The sequence below is a fragment of the Drosophila virilis genome, chromosome 5, assembly GCF_030788295.1.
Source record: "Drosophila virilis strain 15010-1051.87 chromosome 5, Dvir_AGI_RSII-ME, whole genome shotgun sequence".
In the NCBI taxonomy this organism is placed as follows: domain Eukaryota; kingdom Metazoa; phylum Arthropoda; class Insecta; order Diptera; family Drosophilidae; genus Drosophila; species Drosophila virilis.
Genome location: NC_091547.1, coordinates 13,474,490 through 13,497,070, shown reverse-complemented (window position 1 = coordinate 13,497,070; position 22,581 = coordinate 13,474,490). Strand labels below are relative to the sequence as shown.

Sequence of the window (22,581 nt, the reverse complement as noted above, 5' to 3'; positions counted from 1 at the left end):
GGAGAACCAGATGATTGACTACTCTCCAAGCAGATGTCACAGCATTTACTCCAGGCTGAGGTCAATAGAAGCCAATTGGATGGACATATTAAATTTGTGTGGAGCTGAAAATGGCCTTGCCCTGATGCGAAACATTAATATTAATGACATTTCTTCTATTGTGCACATTGTCGGCCACTTTGAGAAATGCTGTAGAGCCTTGGAGGACGAGATGTCGCCAACGCTGCATCTGGTTATACCACATATTCACCGTCTCAGAAAACTGTGCGGTACTCCGTGTAGCACCAAAATAGAATCACAAATGAAGCTGAGACTGACAGAGTGCTTGGAATCATTGGTACAAAATCATATTGGCACAGCCCATAAAATGGCCATGTTCCTTTTTCCACCTACTAATCAATTGCTGCAATGCACACAGTCTGAAAAGGATCAGACAAGAGAGGAGTGCAAACTTCTGATGAAAAGATATTGTCCGCTTGAAAACAAGAACTCAGATACCGAAGTTCGAATCAAGCAGGAGTTGGATGACGATCTGTTCTCTGACTTCGTGGCCGTGCACACATCTGAGGATAGATTCTTGAAGGAAATTCGCAGATATTCAGATCTACAGGTGCCCTTAAGCGATGGGTATGACGTTTTGAATTGGTGGCACACCAATAAGGATAATTTTCCACTCTTATATAGAGTCAGTTGCAGAATTTTGGCTACGCCCGCCTCCAGTGCGTCTTCGAAAAAGGCGTTTGAGAAGGCGCGAAGTTTATTAAACGATGGAAATTATAGTCGGGTTTCTGTCCTTGATATGGCTAATCAAATAATGTTTTTACACAAAAACTGTATTTAAAATAAATTTACTTTAAAATATATGATACATTTTTCAGCCTATTAATTTTCAATTTAAAATAATTGAAATTTTTATTGCCGAATAAATTGTATATAGACATATTTCAAAAAATTTAAACAAACTGATGAGTGTGTCGCATATTTATGATTCACATGATTCGATTTAATAACAGTTTCATTTTGATAAGTTGTGGCGGATGGCCGATTGGCCACAAGAAAACTTCAGTGCTGTTCAACACCTCTCTCTTGCCGCTGTACAACACTCACATTCAGAGAAAATTTTGGAAGAGAAGAAGCAAGTTGTTATTCGATCTTTAGTGCATTTTGAAGTTTATAGAAAGTATAAAATTAAATGCGAATCGAGCGCGGAGCGTGTAAAATGCATTTGTATGAATCCAGGCGGTAAAGCAATGCGAAATTTAAGGAGAATATGCGTGTACCACGCACCCATAGTCTGATTTTTCGGTCATCATTTCGTTGCTGCTCGCAAACTGACGTCAACGCTGGCGTCGCTGCCGCAGTCACCGTCATCATCATACGCCTAGTCGCCAATGAGAGCGAAGAGCATAACAGTGTCTACCAGTTTGACGGCGTATAGCGAACAAAAGAGAGAGAAACAACGGCGAGCGCAACAGCAACAACAAGCAAGGCAAAAGAAAAATGTTTTCATTTATTACTGCCTGCAATCGCGGAAAAGTGGAAAATTGCAAAAAAGCGCAACAGCCACGCCAATAATTGTGCACTAATTAGCCGAAAACTGACGCGAGCTACTCAAAAAGTGCGTTTCTGTGTCAACAGTGGCCCCAAATTGCAACAGCTGATGCTGTGGCTAGGCAATAAAACTCATTGCCGCCTCTGTCGCTGCGCCTCTGCCGCTGCGCAACTGCTGCTGCACTGTGCTGCTCCGCTCTGTGCTGCTCTGCTTCTGTTATTCTGTTATTGTGCCAAGCACAGTTCCACGGCAAAGCCATCCCCCTGTTGCCGCCCACTGCAAAGTTCGCCCAGTGAATGATTCACATTTTTCCTTTGCTAGTTTTTCTCCTCTTTCTGTGTTTTGTGTTACTGCTCGTTGTTGTTGTTGCTGTTGTTGTTGTTACTGCTGCTGCTGCTCTGCTGTGCTGTGCTGCGCGAATTGTTGGCAAATGCGTGCGCGCAATTAATTTGCAAAAATTCGAAAATAGTTGTAAAAGTGCTTATAAATATTTATGTATGTTTGTGTGCGTGTTTTTAGGCTACTCTACGGCTGAAGTGAAAATTCCAAGCCAAAGAGTCAAAGAGAGAGAGTGAGAGAGTGAACAAGAGACCCCCAACATAATAAGGAAAGTGTGGAAAATACGACGACAACAACAACAATAAACCGCTTGGCCAGTGAAAAAAGAAAAGTGAACTGCAAGTGCAGCGGAGACTGGGCGTCGGACAGCCAGTGACATCCGACAGCCGCCGACGTTGCGCCCGCTGTTGCAACTCAAACCGCAACAACAATTTCATCGTAAGAATTTAGTCAAAGTCGTTGGCTCGGTGAACGGTAAAGTGCAGTGTCATCGTCATCTTCACATCTCCAAGATGGATGCCGAAACACAGGAAATACGACAGGTAAACATATTTTTAGCCATTACATATGCTATCCCCTGACCCCACACTAATCCCCACCATGCCCTGCTTTTTTTTAGTGTGCGTGCGTGCTCCCACACACGTACACAAGCACAAATGTGTGTGTGTGTGTGTGTGTGAAGTGCTACTAATAAATATGTATGTATGTATGAATGTGTGCTCGCAAACTAAATATCGCGCTCATTAAAATTCCTGCACTGACTGCGGCGCCGACGTCGCCGTCGCCGTCAGAGTTACTCCCCAAAGACTTGAACGCCGCCGTCGTTAATTTGCCTTAACGCCTTTGCAATGCGCTCATCAAACGCTGCCTGCGCCTCTGCCGCTGTCCATAAGCGTAACGGCTTTGTGGACTAGCGCAGCGACGCTAACGTCTACGTCAACGCTCAGCCACCTACTCTCTTTGCCAAAATGGTGCGCTGAGGTAACCGCACACGCCACGCCGCCGCTCCCACTGACCGGCCAAGTGGCGAGCGCCTTAATATGCGACCGACACCTACTTACCGTTTGACTGGTTTTAAAACCAATGCAAACAACAACGCACCAGCAGCAGCAGCAGCAGCAGCGGAGACGGCTGCGGCGGCAGAGGCAGAGCAATCAGTGTGGCCAGCTGCTTCGTATTGGCATTGGCAACCCGCTGCTGTTCAATCAACTTTAAAAACTCCCATTCATAAATTGGTTTCACAGCCGGAAAATGCTTTTCTTTGTGGTTGCTGTTGCTGTTGTTGTTGCTGCTGCCACTTTGCGTTAACTTTTGTTTGTTGTTGCTGTTTTAACTGCTGTTGCATGACCTAATCGCTGAATACAAAAACACAAATTACATATACATATATCCATATATATGTTTGTCTGTAGTAGAAAAGCAAAAAAAAAAGAGAGCCAAAAATGTAACTGATTAACTGACTGTCTGACTCTTTGACAGTTTGGCAACCTTCAGAAGTTCTCAATTTTATATGTATGTATGTATGTAGATGGGTGTGTGCTTGCTTGCTTGCGTGCGTGCTGCCCGCCCCCTTCCAAGTCAAAAAAAAATAAGACCAGCTCCCTAGAAAGTTAAAAGTCTCACACACAATCGACCGTTTCCAACTGTTTATCTAGCTGCCATTCTGCTTGCTGTTGTTGTTTTTGCTGTTGCTGCAAAGCTCTTTAAGCAATTAGCGCATTATGGGCTCTTAAAACAAAAAGAAAAGGAAGCCCACATTAAATATAAAGCGCACGCTTAGCAGCTGCCGCAAGCAATCGCCGACAATTTCTGCGCTGTCCGTTCTCTGGCGTTCGCTCTCTCTCCATTATCCAAAAAAAAAAAAAAAAAAACGAAATAAAAAGTTTGCTCACAATTGTCAAAGGCAAAGAGTTTTTGTGTGTTCCTTTTGCATTTATATTTAGCCTATCGTCGCATTTCTCTGGCATGCCAGCCAGCCAATAACAACAACAACAACAGCACAACAAGACCCAAACGGCAAGATAACGACAAAATCATAAATACCGCCAAGCCGCAATTTGAATTTTAGCATTTCCATATGAAATCTGTGTATGTGTGTGTGTGTGTGCACTCAAAAAGAGACACTTGCATATATACATATGTATGTATGTACGTATGTATGCATGTACTTGAGTACTTATTTATATGTTCGACACACATACATACCGGCAGCGACAGAACTGATCTATCTATGCCATCCATGTGGGCGTCAAAGCCAGCAGCAATTTATTGCTGTTGTTGCTCTGCCCCGAAGTGTTTACATTTTGAAATTTGAGTTGGGAGTATTTATGTGTGCACATACTTATGTTTGTATTAGAAAAGAAAAAAAACAGAAACAAAAAAAAAACAGAAACAAAAAAAAAATAACTGCATTTTGTTGCCAGTGGGCTGGAAAGTATGAGAAGACAAACTGGTTGCACAGGAAGTGTGTCCACCTGTCCGCCAGTCTTGTTGTTGGCCAATTCGCATAGTTCGACGGTCTACGACCTACGCCAACATATTTGACACTCGTTAACCTGTTGCTCAAAATCAAAAGCAGCCAAAAAAATCGCTGCAGATTTTTTTAGCTCATTTTTATGTGAATATATTTTTAAAAAATAAATTTAACTTTTGAGTACTATAGAAAGTTAAAAATCATTTTAATTATTATGTCAATCATTAAAAGGAATTTACTACGATTATTTTGACTAAAAAGCCTTGGGAGAAATCTTCTAGGAACCAGAGTATTATTAACGCTAGACAAGACCCATTTTAATGGGTTCAGGGTATAATAAGTTACTAAAGATTTATCAATCAAATAGCTGGGGCCAATAAAATATATCTTGCATCAACTCAATAAAATGTTTTTACGATAATTTTAAACTTGGCTTTAAGTAACGTTAGCTTAGATCCATAACCTCATGACAGGTAGAAGATAGTCATCAGTAAATAAGAGTTACTTTAAGTCTTCTCTATTATTTATATAATGGTCAGTTTGATAAGTGCAAAGACAAGTCTCAAACATAATACTCAGTTGAAAATAAAAGGAAAACAAACACGAATTTCTCTGCGCTTATCAGCCGCATTCCATAAAGATACAACATTTTGAACATATGTTTGTACAAAATGGATTCACTTGGCGATAAGACAAATTGAATCACAGTTAGAAATTGTTTGTTTTTTATCTTGGCAGGGAATTAACTGATCGTTTCTCTCATCCAACCTGTCAGATGTCTGCGCCCATTCCGATAAGATTCCATTTACTTAGTTGCAATTGAGCAACAGGAGCTGTAGAAACTAATAAGAGCCAATTCTCAAGTTGATTCTAAGAAAATGGGCCGCGGCGGAGACTGTGGCGAAATCATGAGTAGAAAATGCAGTTGCAAATGGAAATAACTCGGCTGACGGGGAATTGCTGCACTTGAGATTCTAAAAGCCGCAACAACAACAAGAACTACAATAGCAAAAAGTGAATACAGTTTGGCCACGGGCCTGGGTCTCAGCCTCGGCCTCGGTCTGGGCATGGCGATTCCCTCTTGTTCATGCTGAGTGACCATCCAAACAGACAGACAGACAGGCGGACAGACACAATGAAGAAACGGCGCACGCCAAGCCAAACACCAGCGAGTTTATCGAACTCATATTGAAGATTGTACGCATGGCTTCACACAGATGCAGCAGCGGCTACCACGGGCACAGATACACTGACAGGCACACAGACTGAACTGCAGAGTGCACTACTTAATTGCTGCAATATTAAAATTCAGCATTTATTAATGCGCTGGTGGAAGATTTGCTTTGGCTATCCAGCTGCTGAATTTGTGCTTTTCTCTAAAAACCTTTCTTTCCACTAGCCGGATGTTTCTATTGAATAAGAAATTGGTTTCAGAGATTTCTCAGCCAGGAATTCTCGCGTGCCTCGCTCGTAAAACGTTAAATGAAGAACCTATATATATAACATTGAAATGGAATGACAACCGAGATAGTCGGCTGATCTTATTGATGAAGACAATTTCTTCGTACTGCAGGCAATGAATGGCATCACTCTAGTTTATAGATGTTATCTCAGCTATCACTCGTACAAATATTTATTGAGAATAAAGATATTCAGCGCAGTATTATAACGTATTTTGTCACATGTCACGCCGAGAATAATTTTGCATAAAATGGCTGTGACAGGAGGACCTATATATGCTTGCCAGGGATGTATAAACCCATTTATCTTGGCAATATAGAAGTTGGAGAGTTAAAATATAGCTAACATAGAACTAGCTTATGATTATTGTTAGGTCTCTATCCCGATTTCTAAAACATTAATTGAAAGCGAGTTGGGGGCTTCGATTCTGAAAGTATAACTCAGCAATAATGAGAGTTATGGCGTATAGTATATAACGATTCAGAAAATATATCTATAAAGTTAAATTGCAAAGGAATCGGTCTAAAGACACCAAAGTTATCCAAGAATTTGCCGTAGTGTGGAGCAGACGTTTAGAAAGAAGCTATAAAGAGCTTAATATGGGATCTTGGTTGGGTTCTGGTTCTTTTCGGGAACCCTCGACTAGAGCATAGAGCATATATCTCTTGTGATGGTTAAATTGACAACACGTTTTGCACTTGGTTTTCAGGCTCGTCAACGTGCTTCCGTCAAATGGCTGCTCTCGAAAGCGTTCAACAATCGCGTGCCGGACAACCTGAAGGAGCCGTTCTATCGCGATCACGAGAACCAGGAACGCCTCAAGCCTCAAATCGTTGTGGAGTTGGGCAATGCGACGCTTTATTGCCAGACACTGTCCAATCTGTACTCCGACCCCAACTACCAAAGCTTAAATCACTGGTCAATATTACAGACGCTAGCGCGCAAGGGTGTACCCGTGGCCGAATCGTCGGACATGCCCATTACCGAAACGGTATTAATTCAAACGAATCCGTTGCGAATTGTAAGTTCCAATTAGCGCTTCCATTATTAAGTGAACCATTCTTAAGCCAAATTCTTGCAGAACGCCCACATGTCTGTGATAGAATCGCTGATGGTTCTCTATGCGAAGGAAATATCGTCGGGTGACCGTGTCGTGGCGGCCATACGGAGGTAAGTTGCGCACGAGTTTGTTTTGATAATCATTTGGCTAACTCCTTAAATTAAATTTCAGAATATCTGGTAGCAACTATCAGGCGCCTGCAGGCCAGTCCTATGAACAGGGCCTGCTCGCTTGGATATCGCATGCATGCGCCGCGCTTAAAAAGCGCATCGTCAAGGAGCTGGAAACCAGCGTGCCAGACGAGATTGTAAAAATAACGCTAGGGATCAGTCATTTTTTCGATTGTTAATCATTATTTTTGGTTGTGTTGCAGGGTACGCGTCTGCAGACGCCGGACATACCGCCAGTACGTGATTTTCAAGATCTGTGCGATGGCATTTGCCTGGCCCTGCTCATCTCCTACTACTGCCCCAAGGTGGTGCCGTGGACGAGTGTGCGCATTAACTATCTGCCTGCTGTGGAGGACTCCATACACAATATACTGCTGGTGAGCAGTTTTTCACAAAAGCATTTGCCATACGGCGTCTTCCACATGACGCCCGAGGACATAACATACATGCGAGGGTGAGTGCTCGATGAATCCACGAGACAAGCATGACATAACTCCGTATTGATATTGACAGCTCAATGAAACTAAATCTGGTGTTGCTGCTGACGGATTTGTTCAATTTGTTCGAGATACACCCGGCCAAATGTGTCTGTTACCCGGGCATGGATGGACAGGGTAAGTCACGGTCCACATTCAATTCAACTATGCACCGCATCGCATTCCAACTAACCTATTGGCCCACCAAGTACCCAAAACCCTTTGGCCTTTGTGTGTTTCCATCCGGGGCATGTATATTATTTGTCGTCGTCGTCGTCGTCGTTGTCATTGTTGTCCTGTGACTTCTCGTTCACAAGCATATTTCGCCTTTGATTTGCTTTGCATTTTTCGCTTTCTTTTCGTTTGTTCGGCTGCATTTTCATTTGGCTGCCTTATTAAATATAGGATTTTCTTAGAACAATTTGAACTAACTTTTAATTTTCCAATATATCCATTAGTGTCAGTAACCCTTGGGCCGGAATAATGAGTAATGGGATTCTTTTGAGCTTTCGAATAATTTAAACAAAAACATATTTTTGTATAGGGCCAGGCTCAGATAGCTGATACAACTGCGAAACACAACAACTATTGAGATTCACGTATCGCAATTCCACATAATGTTTTAAATCGGATAAAATAGAATTTCACAATAATCTCGCTGCCAATGGCACATGTTACAATTACTTAACCGACAATAAATTGTATTAGAGCAAATTCACTTAGTAATGGTAGTTGTAGGCAGTTTAAGGTTGATCAATTGAAACACTAACCCGTTGTTGGCACCTTTAAATCCAAGTAAACCCGAGCAAGGAAAGCAATAGAAAATTGCAGTGACTTACTGCGGTTGCCTCTGCCCTTCTCCGTCACAGAAATTATGAATCACCGTTGAGAAATTGGCGCCCAATCATGCACCACAATCATTTAATTTTGTTCATTTATCCGGCTGCCGTCATCCCGCACCTGAACCATCTTGGAAGCAATATAAAGTTGATAACTTAATAAACTGAATTCAATTCAAATCAAAACAATTTTATACTTGATTCTCTTTCTTTGTTTATGTGCAAACGCTTGTGCAAACCACAAATCACCAACTGAACGGGTGTTAATACTCTCTTTATTCAACACAAACACACAAATGCAACTACAACAACAACCACAACAACAACGACAACAATATTATTAACAACGACAACAATCCACAACAATTTGTATCTTTTGATCGATTCACGCCTGACGTAGATGTCATCACAAGGCGCAGCCAGGGCGCCAATGTGCACGGAATCTGCCATCGACGGGGCCTCACAATGCAGCCCGTTACGCCCATACCCGATTTGCGCAGCGATCTTGACCAGCCGCCCATTGGGTCACCCTCGAATCGGCCGCCGTTTCAAGGTTTACTTCTTCTCTATTGCAATTTATCTGAGGGTCCCAGACCCTTCAGATGCATATCTGTCTGTGTTTTTTGTGTGTGCCCTCCCCCCCATTCAATTCCATTTGTTTGTTGCCTCGTTTCTTAACGTGAATGTTTTGCATTTTCATTGTTTGTTGATTGTTTAATTGTTTGTTCGTTCGTTTGCTTGTTTTGACCATATTCCGTTTCTGAAGATAATTCCCCAAGCCCACTTTGTCGCCGCTTTGTTCTTGCAATTACAAACTAATACTCAACCACTGTAGCAAAAGTTAACTAATTATGATCACAATGAATCGAAATGCACTCTGCCAAAAAGCATCGCTGCACTCATCGCAAACAGGGTTTCTACTGTGCACAGTCGTGTTTATTTGAATGAGATATGTTTTTTAAAACATCCTGAAGCACTTTATGTACTGCACCCTCTGACTTTGACTAACTGATAAACAAAAAACAAAACTAATCTAAAGCTGAAAAGAAGTATTGGGTGCCAGGCTCTTATTTTGATTACATTTACTTAGATAAAGATAAAAGGAGGCGTAGCCAGTCTTGACAAGTAAGAACGCTGTGGTCGAGTGTGCTCGGCTATAAAACTCCCTGTACCCTGTGCAGAACACAAATGTAGCCATAGAGTCAGAGTAAGAGTCAATAAGATTTTGAATAACTTATTATATTCTTGTCCGATATTTATGAAAATATGTAGGCATGCATAACATAAAACAAAAAAGTGTATATACGAAATCCTAATGCTCTAGCTTTTAAAATGAGTTCTTTCATTTCGGAGACGGGGGCAGTATTAAAAAGGTGACATATTCCTTATATATATATATAGTTTTTTTCTGTTTCCATCTGCATAAATTTCCACATCTTACTCCTTTTATCTATTTTTCATATTGGAGAGAGTAAAGGCTTCTATTCTTACTGAAAAGGCCCATGTTTAGTCATTTCTTTTATTTTTGGTAAATGCTTAGTTTAGGAAAAGTTGTACACAATATTTGTAATCAGCAACAACCACAACGGATTGCGACTCCACTCTCTGTTTTTATGTATATTTGCTTTTGCTATTATGAAGCGTACCAATGTTAATTTTTGGATGTATATTTTATGACTTATGTTTTATTATGGGACTGAATTTATTTGTTGGTTTTTTTTGGTGAATTTCCATTTTTATTTTTAGTTCCGCACACAAATTCATTCAGCGGCGGCGCCTTAAATCGCAGGTCAACTCCGCCCACCGAATATCAAACGATGCAGTCAAATAATTTTGATGGCAACCAGGCCGAAGGTAATTAACTTAACTTCTATTTAAGTTATTTATAATTGAGTTACTTGAATTTGAGTTGATGTTCATTTGCAAGCCCTTGCACAGATATACGCTTTTCTGAAAAATGTATTTGTTTATTTTTAATTCAATTTACGTTTTTTGTTTCTTTCTTTTCTCCACCGAACCACCGAACTACCCACACATGCTTTAATACTGCCAACATCCAATCACCAATGCAAATACAACAACAACAAATGCGCCTTTCCGCCTAACTGAATCTCCCACATCCACGCCCACGCCCACGCGCACCTCAACGCTGCCATCACTTGCGTCACCGCTACCGCCGCCTCCCTACTCGATTCGCATGTGTCAGCGTTCGTCGTGCACAAGTCGCGTGGCATTACCACACTCTCATCCATGCACTCGCAGCAGCAGCAGCAACAGCAACAGCAGCAGCAGTATCAGCACCAGCAACAGTCACAGCAGGAGCCCTTGGTTCCAGCTCGCTTGCGTCAGGCAAAAGAAAAGAACAATGTCGAGTCGAAAGCAGACGAGAGAGGTTTGCCAGTCTTTTAACTCATATTTCATTTATTTTGCTTCTCCTCTCGCGTGTCCGATCCCACAGTTGCGTTTATTAAGCTACAGAGTGTAGCCACCTGCATAATTATGCGGTTTTGCTTGTAGCACTTGGAATTGTTTCTATTTATTCTACGTCGAGACCGCATGATCTTCACATTATAATAAGAGATCACAATGTAGGATAATAGGAATTATTCAGTCTTAACTCTTAATCTTCACACGGAGTCAGAGATGCAAGAGAAAAGTTTTTAGATAAGCAATAAGCTAACTGAAGAAACTTCGACTGATAACATTAATTCTATTCATTAACTATATTTTCTAACCAGTAGAGTCGAGTCAATCTACCCCTGACAGAGCCCACAGAGAGTATAAATTAACTTTCAATTTTGTAAAGTGCAACCTTCTGCTACAGTTAATCCGGGCTCAGAAAATATTTTAGTTAGCCTCTATCAAAAGTAGATTCTTATCTAGATACAATTTTCATAACCCCAGAAGAAAGTTGCTCAATCAAGATGAGAGATTTGCTTAAATCAATTCATGAGTTAAATTAAACTTAAATTATTCTGTTTGTTCAACACAAAACCATTTGTTTATGTTTTTATTTCATTTTCATTCTTATGTTCATTTTTGTTAAATATCATTTATATTTATTTGTGTGTATAGTTTACTTATTTACCTTATTTTAAAAAATTAATTTTGCTCTTGAATTAACAATCGAAACAGGCGATTTTGTCGCTGCGGGCCGACCAAGTAACTGGGAACAGAGCCGGCGTCCAAGTTTCGCAGGTATGCTACAAATCTCACCAGTCGCTGTTTGAATTCCCGTGCGTGTGTGTGTGATGAATGTATATAAGATTTTGTTGTCCCTACTTAAGCATTTTCCCGCTCTCCGTTTGATCCTCCTGCGTGCTGAAACTATTTGAAAAACTAATTATGAACTATGATGTTTCAGGTCGTCGCTCGCGACGAAACTCCTCCAGCGAAGACTCGCAGTTGACTATTGAGAACTTTGGCGGCTCACAGGATCAGCTCAATACGCTGGGCCGCTACGAGCGCGAACGGGACAGAGAACGTAAGCTGTCCAATACAAGTGTGGGTAAGTACAAAAAGTAAAAGAATGTTCCTTGATTCCTCCTTCATAAATTGCCTTTTTATTTGCAGAACCGGCCGTGGCAGTGCGTTCTTCAATTGCTGATGCTCGTGGCACGCTACAGCTGGGCTACGACACGGATTCGGGATCTGAGAAACAGGATCGCGAAACCGAAAAGTATTCTATGCGTCGACAGGCTAGGTGGGTTCCCCAATCATCACCAGACTTGCCTCCGTTTTGCAGTCGAATAACTTCTGTTGTATTAAATCATTTGCTAGCAGTGCGGACAATGTGCCAACGGCCTCTGCGCATAATCTGTCAAATGCGGGCAGTCCGTTGCCGGCGCGGAACAAGCAACATTCCATCGATAGGGACTACTCGACAGTCGACCACTATAATGACGCCAGATCGACTGGGTATGATCCAGAAAGCACGCCCGTGCGTAAATCCTCAACCAGCAGCATGCCAGCGAGTCCGGCGGCTTGGCAGCTGGACACCTGTGACGATGATTTACGCTCGCTGGAGAATGCCACCAAGTTATCTACGATGCGGATGAAACTGGAGGAGAGACGTCGCCGCATTGAGCAGGATAAGCGCAAAATCGAAATGGCAGTGCTGCGGCATCAGGAGAAGGTTTGCCAGGTTGTAAAAGCTTTAAATAAACTATTTTACCTAAGTCCCTTTATAAAATGTGAAGTCTGAATTGGAAGAGTTGAATGCTGGTCTAGTCAAATATAATATATATATTCCGGATAGCTCCGAATCGTTAATTGGAAAGTTATGGCAAATTAATCAAGCAGCAAGAATGAGCAAAACTAATCTTACATTAAAATGTCGTTAGAACCCGGCAGCCATAGAGTTTAATGTGTCTTCAAGGGAAATTCATTATTTTTATTAATTGATGTTGTTGTCGATTTCAGGAGGACTTGGAATCGTGTCCCGACGTCTTAAAGTGGGAGACCATGAGCAACGAGTCGAAGCGTACGCCGGAAATAGATCCAGCTGACATGGACAAATACCAAGTGAGTTCAGTTGCATCAAAACTTGCCTTTCAGTGTGTCCATTCCCAGCTTGTTCTAACCCACCGGATAAATGTTAATTCGCTTGTCTCTCTCGTTTTATACTCCTCCCTCCATTGCGTTTATTCTATGTTCGTGGTTGCTTCGACATAAACATAACAATTGTATACACTACACTCTCTCACACACAAACACCACACACACACACACACACGCGTGCAAATACATTAACACACCTAACATTGGTCATGGATGTGTGGAAAACGAAAACAGCAAAGCATCGCCATTATGAACATGAATCTGCAGGATATCCAACAGGATATCCATCGGCTGGCCACGCAGCAAAGCCAAATGCAGGCACAGCATCTGCAAGCGCAGCAGCTGATGCAGGCACAACAAATAGCCAACATGCTGAATCAGGTAAGCCAGCCCCCTACGAAGCGCACCCTGCATCTCACCCAATTGCCAAATTAACAGAAACACTTTTCGGTTTGTTCCTTTTTGTGCCTTGTTATATTGTTTATATATATATATCGTTTGTTTGCCCGTTCGTTCGACTAACCATATGAATGTATTTTGTGCTTCCTCCCCGCTAACCGCATCCACAGCAGCAAACGTATGGCTCGCAGCAGCATCTGGCTGAGCACCATTACCAGCAGCGACCTATGCAGCAAAGTTTTGGCTCATCACCGCATCTTCCGCAGGCTTTTAATGCGCCAGTCAGCGCCTACAATTCCCGTCCGCCAAGCCGCGATCCCTACCAACAGCAGCAGCAGCAGCACCATTCACACCAACAGCAACCCATGCAGATGCCACCCATGCAGTACGTCAACGAGCACGGACAGTACATGTCGCCGCCCGCTCACTACATGCAGCCTCAAAGCATCTACAGCGACAATGGCGCCCCTTACAACAACCACTCCCCCTACGGAGCACCTCCGATGCCGCAGTACCAGCAACAGCACCAGCAACGCAACAGCGTTTACGATGAGTACGGCCAGCCGGCAAATCACTTTTACCTGCACGAGTCTCCGCCTCAACCGCATCCACAGCGTCGCACCTGGGCGCACTCGGCGGCAGCGGCAGCGTACGAACAGCAGCAACAGGCACAGCAACAGCAGCAGCAGCAACCACTGTTGGATGTCAATGCCTGGCAAATACAGAAGAAGATGCAGCAACAGCAGCAGCAGCAAAACTGGCCTAATCGGCCGCCCTCCAGCGCTGGCACGTCTCAGGGCTTTGTGCTGCACCAAAACGGAGGCGGCGGCGGCGGTGAATTGCAGCATCTATTCCAGGTGCAGTCTTCCCCACAACACGGTCAGCGGATACATGGCGGGGGTGGCAGTGGCAGCGCCAACGGCGTACAGCGGCAGCAATCGCTGACGAATCTACGTGACAATCGGTCACCCAAGGGCAACATGGGCCAGCCCATGGGAATGGGACAGCACGAGGACATGATGGCGCCGCAAAGTATTTGCTTCATCGGCGACGAGGAAGATGTTGATGAGCTAGAGCGCAACATTATCGAGTCTATGCAATCGACTCGGATTTCCGATTTTGTGGTGCAGCAGCAGCAACGCCTTCATCATCATCAGCAGCAACAGCAACAGCAGCAGCAGCAGCAGCTGCCGACGGCGCACAGCGGACGCGGCAGCAGCTCTGAGGATTACGACAGCGGCGAGCTGATTTCCAATAAACTTAACATCACCAGCGGCAATCTCACTTACCGCATTCCCTCGCCCTCGCGCCCCGCCATACAGGCCAACAGCTTTCAGGATCCACGTGGAGGGGGCGGCAACGGAAACGGAAACGGTAGTGGTAGCGGCGAGGAGCAGCGGCCCGAAAAGGGCTTCTATATATCCTTCGACAACGATCAGCCGAAGCGACCGAAGCCGCCACTGCGCGCCAAGAAGTCACCCAAAAAGGAGCCCAGCAGGGATAATGTGGACAACCAAGTTGTCCTTAAACGTGAATCGCTAAGTCAACTGCACAACAGCAACAATTTTGCCAGCGAGGAGGCCAAAAACGCAACTGCTGCCAGGCACAGCATCCACAACTTCCCCGGCGTCCAAGCCAATGCCAATGCCAATCCAGCCGGCAACGCAACCTACAACAAATACACAGACGAGCCGCCTATCCAGCTGCGCCAAATAACAGCATCGGCGGCCGAACCCAATGTCCACGAGCGCCGGCATCTCGAGGACCTCACCAATCAGCCGCAGCAGCAGCAGCAGCAACAGCCGCTCTCGCCATCTCGATTAAGGGCCGAACATAGCAGCAGCAGCGCCGAGGCGGCCAAGAAAAAAGCGCTGGTCATTGGCGTCGATGCGACCAATCTAGATCCGGTAAGAATGCACACTTTTACAAAATCGTAGTGGGTAGAGATTGAAGGGGTATACAATATTGTTGAATGTCTGCAACGAATCAGGATGTTCCCATATTAAGATGAATATGGAACAGTATCTTTGTTGAGAATGGAACCAACGACTCGCTTTAAGTTCGTCGATTTGTTAAATCCAAACTGTAGGATCAGTTTGTAAAGACGAATAGCTTAGTAGGCTCAGAAAAGTATAGCGTAGTGCCCCGTGTTTGGTTTACATTTTGATTTATTTATTTTCTAAAACTCTGTTATATTTTTTAAAAATTGACCACTTAAGTGTATCTTTTATATTTGTTATGTTGTCCGAACCAATTAGGCTGGGGGTATTTTTTATTTCCGCAAGATAATTTTTCACATTTTACTTATTGTTTATCTTCGTTTCCAGGAATCTGTGGACGAAATGGAACGTCGCAAAGAGAAGATAATGTTGCTTTCCCTGCAACGCCGACAGCAGCAAGAGGAGGCCAAGGCGCGAAAGGAGATAGAGGCATCCCAAAAACGAGAAAAGGAACGAGAAAAGGAGGAAGAGCGCGCGCGCAAAAAGGAGGAACAGGTGGCGCGACGTGCGGCCATATTGGAACAACATAGACTAAAAAAAGCCATCGAGGAAGCCGAGCGAGAAGTAAGTCGGAACTAATCTCGAAATTTCCTGGTGTACAAGTACTAATAGCTGATCCACTTTCTTGCAGGGTAAAACTCTGGACCGGCCCGATTTACATGTAAAACTGCAGCCACAGTCTTCAAACGCGTCCACGCCGCGTCTTAGACAGCAACGTGTGACTAGGCCACGGCCCAAAACGATCCACGTCGACGACGCCAGTGTGGACATTAGTGAGGCTTCAAGCCTATCCAGTCGGGGCAAAAAAGGCTCAAGTTCAAACCTAACCGGTGAGCGTTCCGTTAAACTCCAGCACATTTTCCAAAATTGGGCACACAACAACAGTATTCACAGCCGTTTGTGGAGGGGAAGGATTCTTCGAACCCTACATGAAATATCCTTGTCCGGATTTCAAACACTTTCCATTCGGACTTATATGTATACAATATATTCTTGTTGAGAATAATGGTTATTCTTTCTACATCTGTCGGTTTGATATCTGAGCCGTGCTCTTGTCTGCTTCGAATCCTATTTGTAGTATTTATTTTTTACCGTGAATCCTAGTAAAATGTGTGTATATTGTTTGTATGTGTGTTAATTTCGGCATGTCGAAATTGCAAAACTTTGTTGTGTTTATTTGTTTAATTTTTGACGTTTTATTTTAGAAATTTTATGTTTTGCCAATTTGTTAATTTATGTTTTCGTTTCGTTTTAACTTGGTTGTCCCATAAATTGTACAGGCTACGGTCAACTAAGCTCCAATTCAATGAAAAGAGACTTTTATAGGGGCTCGCAAGACTCCCTTACAGTTAAAGGTAATTTATGTTTATTTCTCTTGTTTTTCTTTAAACGATTTCATTGTTTATGTCTTTTATTTGGTTATGATAAGAGCATGCTCTACTTTAATTGCTTTTATGATTTGATATAGTGTTTGCTTTTTATTATTTATTTTAGTTTAGTTTAGGGGCATTGTGTGGGTATGATTTGATATATCATTTTGATTTCCAAGCACTTCAGCTAATGTAGTTTATTATAACACAATCATTTGGGTCAAGAATATAATTATGTTAAGCCATAACTACTAATCTCGTTCAACAGAGTCCCCCGATGATTATCCCAGCACAAGTTCAACTCCGATTGGACGACGGGGATCATACAAAACTTCCAGAGGTTGGTGCTGGGTAACAAGTACTAAGATATTTTCATTTTTCTTTTGTTTTTCTACTCTTGCTTTTGTTGGTTAGTTATTGTTAACAACAGCGAAATATCCATAAGAAAAAAAAAACAAAACTACATATATGCTGGCTTGGACTTGTGTGCCTAGTCCCTAGACGCTGATTAACAACTGATTTTTTTTAAAAAACATTCTTTTACTTTATCTATTATCAGTTAAGGCGCTAGCTTACGCTAAATTACCCCAACTACTAAACACACATTATTTAACACACCAAAAGCAAGTTAAAAAAATAGAAAAACAACTAACCCGCATATGCACTGGGGAAAATTCACACAGCCTGCCTTGAAGATCGCTGTGGGTGACAGAAGGGTTTTTCTGGATATATTAATTGATATTTTTTTTATTTATTTTGAACACTTTTGGTTTGGGTCAGAGGTCAAAATTGACAAGTCGCTTAAGTTTAGTTTACCAATTGCATTCTCATATTTTGTGTTGTGATAAACTGTAAGAAAACTGAACTTGATCCATATTCGTATTATGCACTCGGCTCTCCCCGTGCCTCCGTGGTGCCACTTTTTACAGAGCCAGCCGTCGAAAGGGGCCGCACCCTGTCGCGTATATCAGTTGCTAAGGGGAGCACGCTTAATTTCCGTGGCCGAAAATCCAATTCGCTAATGAATTTGTGCGGTAAGAAGCGTTTCACAGCTACAAAAAAAAAAAAAAAAAAAACAAAATATTTAAAAAACAGCTGCTTGCCTTTTACTTTTACTCTATTTCTACCTAACTTTATCTCTTGCTATTTCATATTTAATTTGTGTTGTAGCTTAAATCATAAATATACTTTTACTTTTTGGTGGCAGTTCTTTTCTTTTTTTATATGTCCTTCACTATTAATTAGTCTGATTGACTCTTTCTTTTTCTTTTCTGAGCAATCGTCGATTGCAGGTGATAGCTAAATTTTCATCTGTACTTCTTGTGTATCATTTCATTGTTTTAAAACACGATATTTAATTTGTATTCTTTTTACTTTTTGGTTTTTGGTTTACTGATTGAGAGTAATGCAGGATTAAAGACAAATTCCTCGAGTAACAAGCTGTAAATCCTGATATTAGTATAATATTATTTTTAGTCTTTGAAGTATTTCCTTTGGACCTGCATTACTCATTCGACAAGTATTTAGTTTTCTGATCGTATATTTTGAATTCATAAAGTTCCTTTACCTTTTTTTTAAATTTTGATATATACTTATAAATTTTCATACGTTTTTTTTATGTTTTTGGAAGTTTGTAATTTGATTTAGTTTGCTGAATAATTTGTTTTTCTATGACTGGAAAAAGAAAGCGGTGGCGGCATTTTTCTATTTCTATATTTGTTTACTGTGACAACAGCCAGTTGCCGGTTGCAAACGTTTTATAATTCGCAAGTGGTTCTGGTTTGCTTTCGACTTGTACTGCCCGCTTTTTGGGGAACAGGGTTGTCATTTTGTATTCTCCCGAAATTGTGAATTAACTCACACGCACCCAAACACGCCTGCACATCAACACACAGATACACCCGCACACATACATAAACACACACTCAAGCACTCAAGCACACTCAGACAGATCATATTTAGGCCTTAAGTGTATATACTACATTGAACGATCTACAAAATTGTTTAACTAAATTGAATGCACACATTCTCTTTTATTTCTCGTTTCTTTCAATTCAAAAAAAAAAAAAAACTTGTGTACAAAACCCGAACTCTTGATTGAATTAACAACAAATGAAATGTGAATGAAAAACGAAACTAAATATCTATTAACTCAATCGAACAATGCCTTAACATTCATCGCTCGATCGCTTCCATCGACATCATCCTGTGGCGAATAACCAAATCAATAACAAAATCGAAATGCATCAACCGAATGAATTTACTGCATGGATGGCAACTCTGAAACTGTTGCCCCGCTCTCTCTATCTCTCTCTCCACCCCTCTGTCTCTATGGCTGTGGTTGTTGGTGCTTGCGGCGTGGCTATGTTTTGTGCATCAATGCATGCCTGACTGATGATTGATGAACGCTCGATCTGCTCGCTTACCGGTTAGACACAGATTCGGGACTGGGACGTGCCACTCCGCCGCGGCGAGCACCGTCACCAGGAATGGCGGCATCAGGTAGGCATATGCCATCTCCCTCTGGACCAGGCTCTTTGCCGCCAGGTTTGATATCGAAGCGTCGCGGATTTGATGATGGATCAAGCGATACGTCTTTAATCATGGAATACTCGGGTTTGTACTTAGTCTCAAAGAATTCTCAGTTATACATCCACTCAAAAACAACCATCATAATCGTACATACACCATACATATTGGTTCTTCATACATCATTTGTACATCTTTGAAACGCCTCATAGAATATTCACTTATTCATTGATTTTTCTTAGTTTTTTAGTTCAATTCATTGTTCAGTTCTGTTGAAATCATACCAATTGGTATTCTTCTTCTTTTGATCAACAACATACATTTTTGATTTTATGACATCTACTACATATACAATTCAGTTTTCCGTATACAAATATACGCCGTATACTTGTGCCCTAGGGACTGTCACAAATTTAATGTGCGCGCGTTTCCGGATGCAAGTCCTACAATTCCATTCGTTCTTCCGTTGCGTCGTCAAATCCACGATTTCGATAGTCAAACCGAGTTGTGTCTTTAGTATTAAATAATGCCACAAATCAAAAAATCCAATATAATCCCGATTGGCCCAATTAACCGATTCACATTTGCAAACTAAAAAAACAAAACGATTATTAAAAATTATTGATAACAAAGGCAAAAATGCAAGCAATTAATATTTTAAGATTTATATGATTTTGTTGCATATTTGTAATATTTATTTTATTTTTGGAATGTTTCACATTTTGTTACCAATTAGAATAGCTAGTTCAAATGTAAGTACAAAACTTTTAGAAGGATCGTTCATAGCGTAATATAGTTAATATATTTTACGCTGTGAAGAACCCACGACTGCTTCAGGTCCTCAGATCGTAGTTCTATGAGCTCAATAAAAGTAATCCAGAGTATGATCTGATGGCCCAGTTTAAATATGAGTTAATGTTTTGTATAATCAGCTCGCACGTTGCCTGCATAAGAAGCAAATAATTGTAGAAGTTTTTCTTATTTTTTTAATGAGAAGCTTGCCATTAACACCGAGTAGAAAACCACGTAAATTACTGTTGCATTTGTAGTTGCGCGTTACTGATATGCTTTGTTGATCCACACAGGTCCAAAATTGTACAAACAACCAGCGGCCAAATCAAATCGCGGCATTATACTAAATGCCGTTGAGTACTGCGTTTTTCCCGGCGCCGTTAACCGTGAAGCCAAACAGAAAGTGCTCGAGAAGATCGCACGCTCGGAGGCCAAACACTTCCTCGTACTCTTCCGGGATGCGGGCTGCCAATTCCGCGCCCTCTACAGTTACATGCCGGAGACGGATCAAGTGACGAAGCTGTACGGCACGGGACCTAGTCAAGTCGACGAAGTCATGTTCGATAAATTCTTCAAGTGAGTCTTGGCTAGTTGTGTATATATATACGTATGGGTATTTTGAGCGAGACGCTAATTGGTTTGCCCTTCTTCAGATACAACTCAGGTGGGAAATGCTTCTCACAGGTGCACACAAAGCATCTGACCGTCACGATAGACGCCTTCACAATACACAACTCACTGTGGCAGGGCAAGCGGGTGCAGTTGCCCAGCAAAAAGGACATGGCGCTTGTGATTTAAGCCGAGTGTGTGGAGCAACTTGGCCCATGGCTAACTATTCGGCAACCTCCTCAACTTAAATCAACTGCGAAAGCAAACAGAATTCAAAGTTTTTACTACGGCACCGAGCGATTGCAGTGCTTGGGTTTTGGGCTCGGGACTCTGGGGCAGGGTACGGCATATTATGGCTTAATAACTAATTGCACATGTTTGAGCGACAGCAACAAATTGGAATTTACTAAAATATTGTATTTATTAATACAATGCGATAAAAATATTTCATTTTAATGTATACAGCATAAAAGCAAGAAAAAAATTCAATAGGAAAACTCCCGATACAAAAGCCAAAATAAAATCCAGCGGATAATTTAAAGTTTTTTTTTATCACATACAGAGAACACACAAGCACACAACAAATACACACACACACACACACACACATGAGCAGAAAATTTGAAGATTATGAACAACACAGATATTGTAGAAACTCTTTATTTTATTAATTTGTTTTAAATTGTTATGAAGTTTTTTATGCGAAACTTTTGTTGCCCTTTGGCAAATGCGGGCTTTTATCTTGCCCCTGTCAAGGGCTCTGAACAATTTCGCCAGTCGACACTAATTTTAACGCCACTAGCTATTTATTTTAAGACTTATTAATATTTACTTTCTTATGCAAATTTAAAAAGGAATAATACAACTAATATTTAAAGGATACCTACAATACATACATATAGCTATGCAACAAAATGAAAAAAACAAAAAAAGACTTAACCTGGCTGACACCTTAAGCTGTCTTTGTTGTACAAACTCAATGGAAATGCTAATCGTGTTTAATTTACATAAATAAATGCACACAGTTATGTATTTCATTACAAAAGTCAAATGCTCCAATGGCAATGCAGTCGGTCTCTAAAATTCGTGAATTGTATTAAACAAATCGATTATCTTCAAAGTCTCTATTTAAGTCGTTTCTTAAATGTATTTTAAATATCTTTTGGATTGGCTTTTCACGCCCTTGTCCGCAGCGGTCGGGCCCTGTAAGAGAGGATATTTCAAATTGTTAGTGTATAACTGCCATCAACATAACTATAGAAATTATTGTCTAGCCTCTGTTTAAAAAAAAACCCTACACTATTTAGACCGCTCAACCGTGCACCTTAGTCCCTAAAGACACTCATCCTGTTTTTTTATTGACATTTGCAAACATTAATAAAAAGCAAAGTTTTTTACACTCGTTTCTTAATTATGATTTGATTTGGTTTTGTTGTATTTCTTTTTAATATTATCGAAAGGCTCTTTTTATAATTTTTTTTTTATCGATAATTGAACTAATTAACTATTTAAGTGAAGAAACTAATAAGGCATATGCTGTGTACCGCCATAATTAGAAGGATTTTATGCGGCCTCGGGCATGTAGCATGGACAGAATACGAGGGTTGATTGATAAACAAGTTTATATATCTATGTACTATATATGTATTTATCAGTGTCGGGCGCTGTTGCGCCCTTGGCGTGAAAGGCCCCAATATAATGAATTATATTAATGCGATCTAAACATTATTATATGAAATGTAATAAAGTTATTAAAAATGATAATTTAACAAATTACGGCCAAAAATGTTTTTCTTTTTACTTGACTGAGCCCATGGAAAATGAAATACTGGGCTTATGCGAATTTATATACCTGGCGGAAGAAAGCATCCTCGGTTCCATAATATTATGCCCAAGCCTTTTTAGTAATGGCCATCTGTGTGATCGGAAATCCAGGTTTTCTCGATAGCCTA

General features: G+C 41.4%; 1 protein-coding gene across 50 annotated transcripts; it reads left to right on the top strand.

Annotated features, from left to right (window-relative positions):
* Positions 1-1,091: 1,091 nt before the first annotated feature.
* On the top strand, positions 1,092-22,405 carry Patronin (calmodulin-regulated spectrin-associated protein patronin). 50 transcript variants are annotated; one of them, XM_032436473.2, is made up of 25 exons: positions 1,092-1,242; positions 2,072-2,433; positions 6,535-6,846; positions 6,907-6,995; positions 7,057-7,192; positions 7,259-7,509; positions 7,569-7,669; positions 8,771-8,923; positions 10,117-10,224; positions 10,577-10,762; positions 11,506-11,568; positions 11,735-11,878; positions 11,944-12,073; positions 12,154-12,514; positions 12,793-12,894; positions 13,165-13,311; positions 13,500-15,236; positions 15,657-15,893; positions 15,961-16,159; positions 16,610-16,684; positions 16,968-17,039; positions 17,629-17,733; positions 19,133-19,315; positions 20,314-20,596; positions 20,674-22,405. In XM_032436473.2, the coding sequence occupies exons 2-25, from the start codon at positions 2,404-2,406 to the stop codon at positions 20,816-20,818; spliced, it is 5,349 nt and encodes a 1,782-aa protein (XP_032292364.1). In that variant the 5' UTR covers positions 1,092-1,242; positions 2,072-2,403; the 3' UTR covers positions 20,819-22,405. The 50 variants fall into 50 exon arrangements, with proteins under 50 accessions (XP_032292364.1, XP_032292368.1, XP_032292366.1 ...); XM_032436477.2 differs by having other exon boundaries at positions 12,151-12,514; positions 13,596-15,236; XM_032436475.2 differs by having other exon boundaries at positions 12,151-12,514; positions 13,503-15,236.
* Positions 22,406-22,581: the final 176 nt, after the last annotated feature.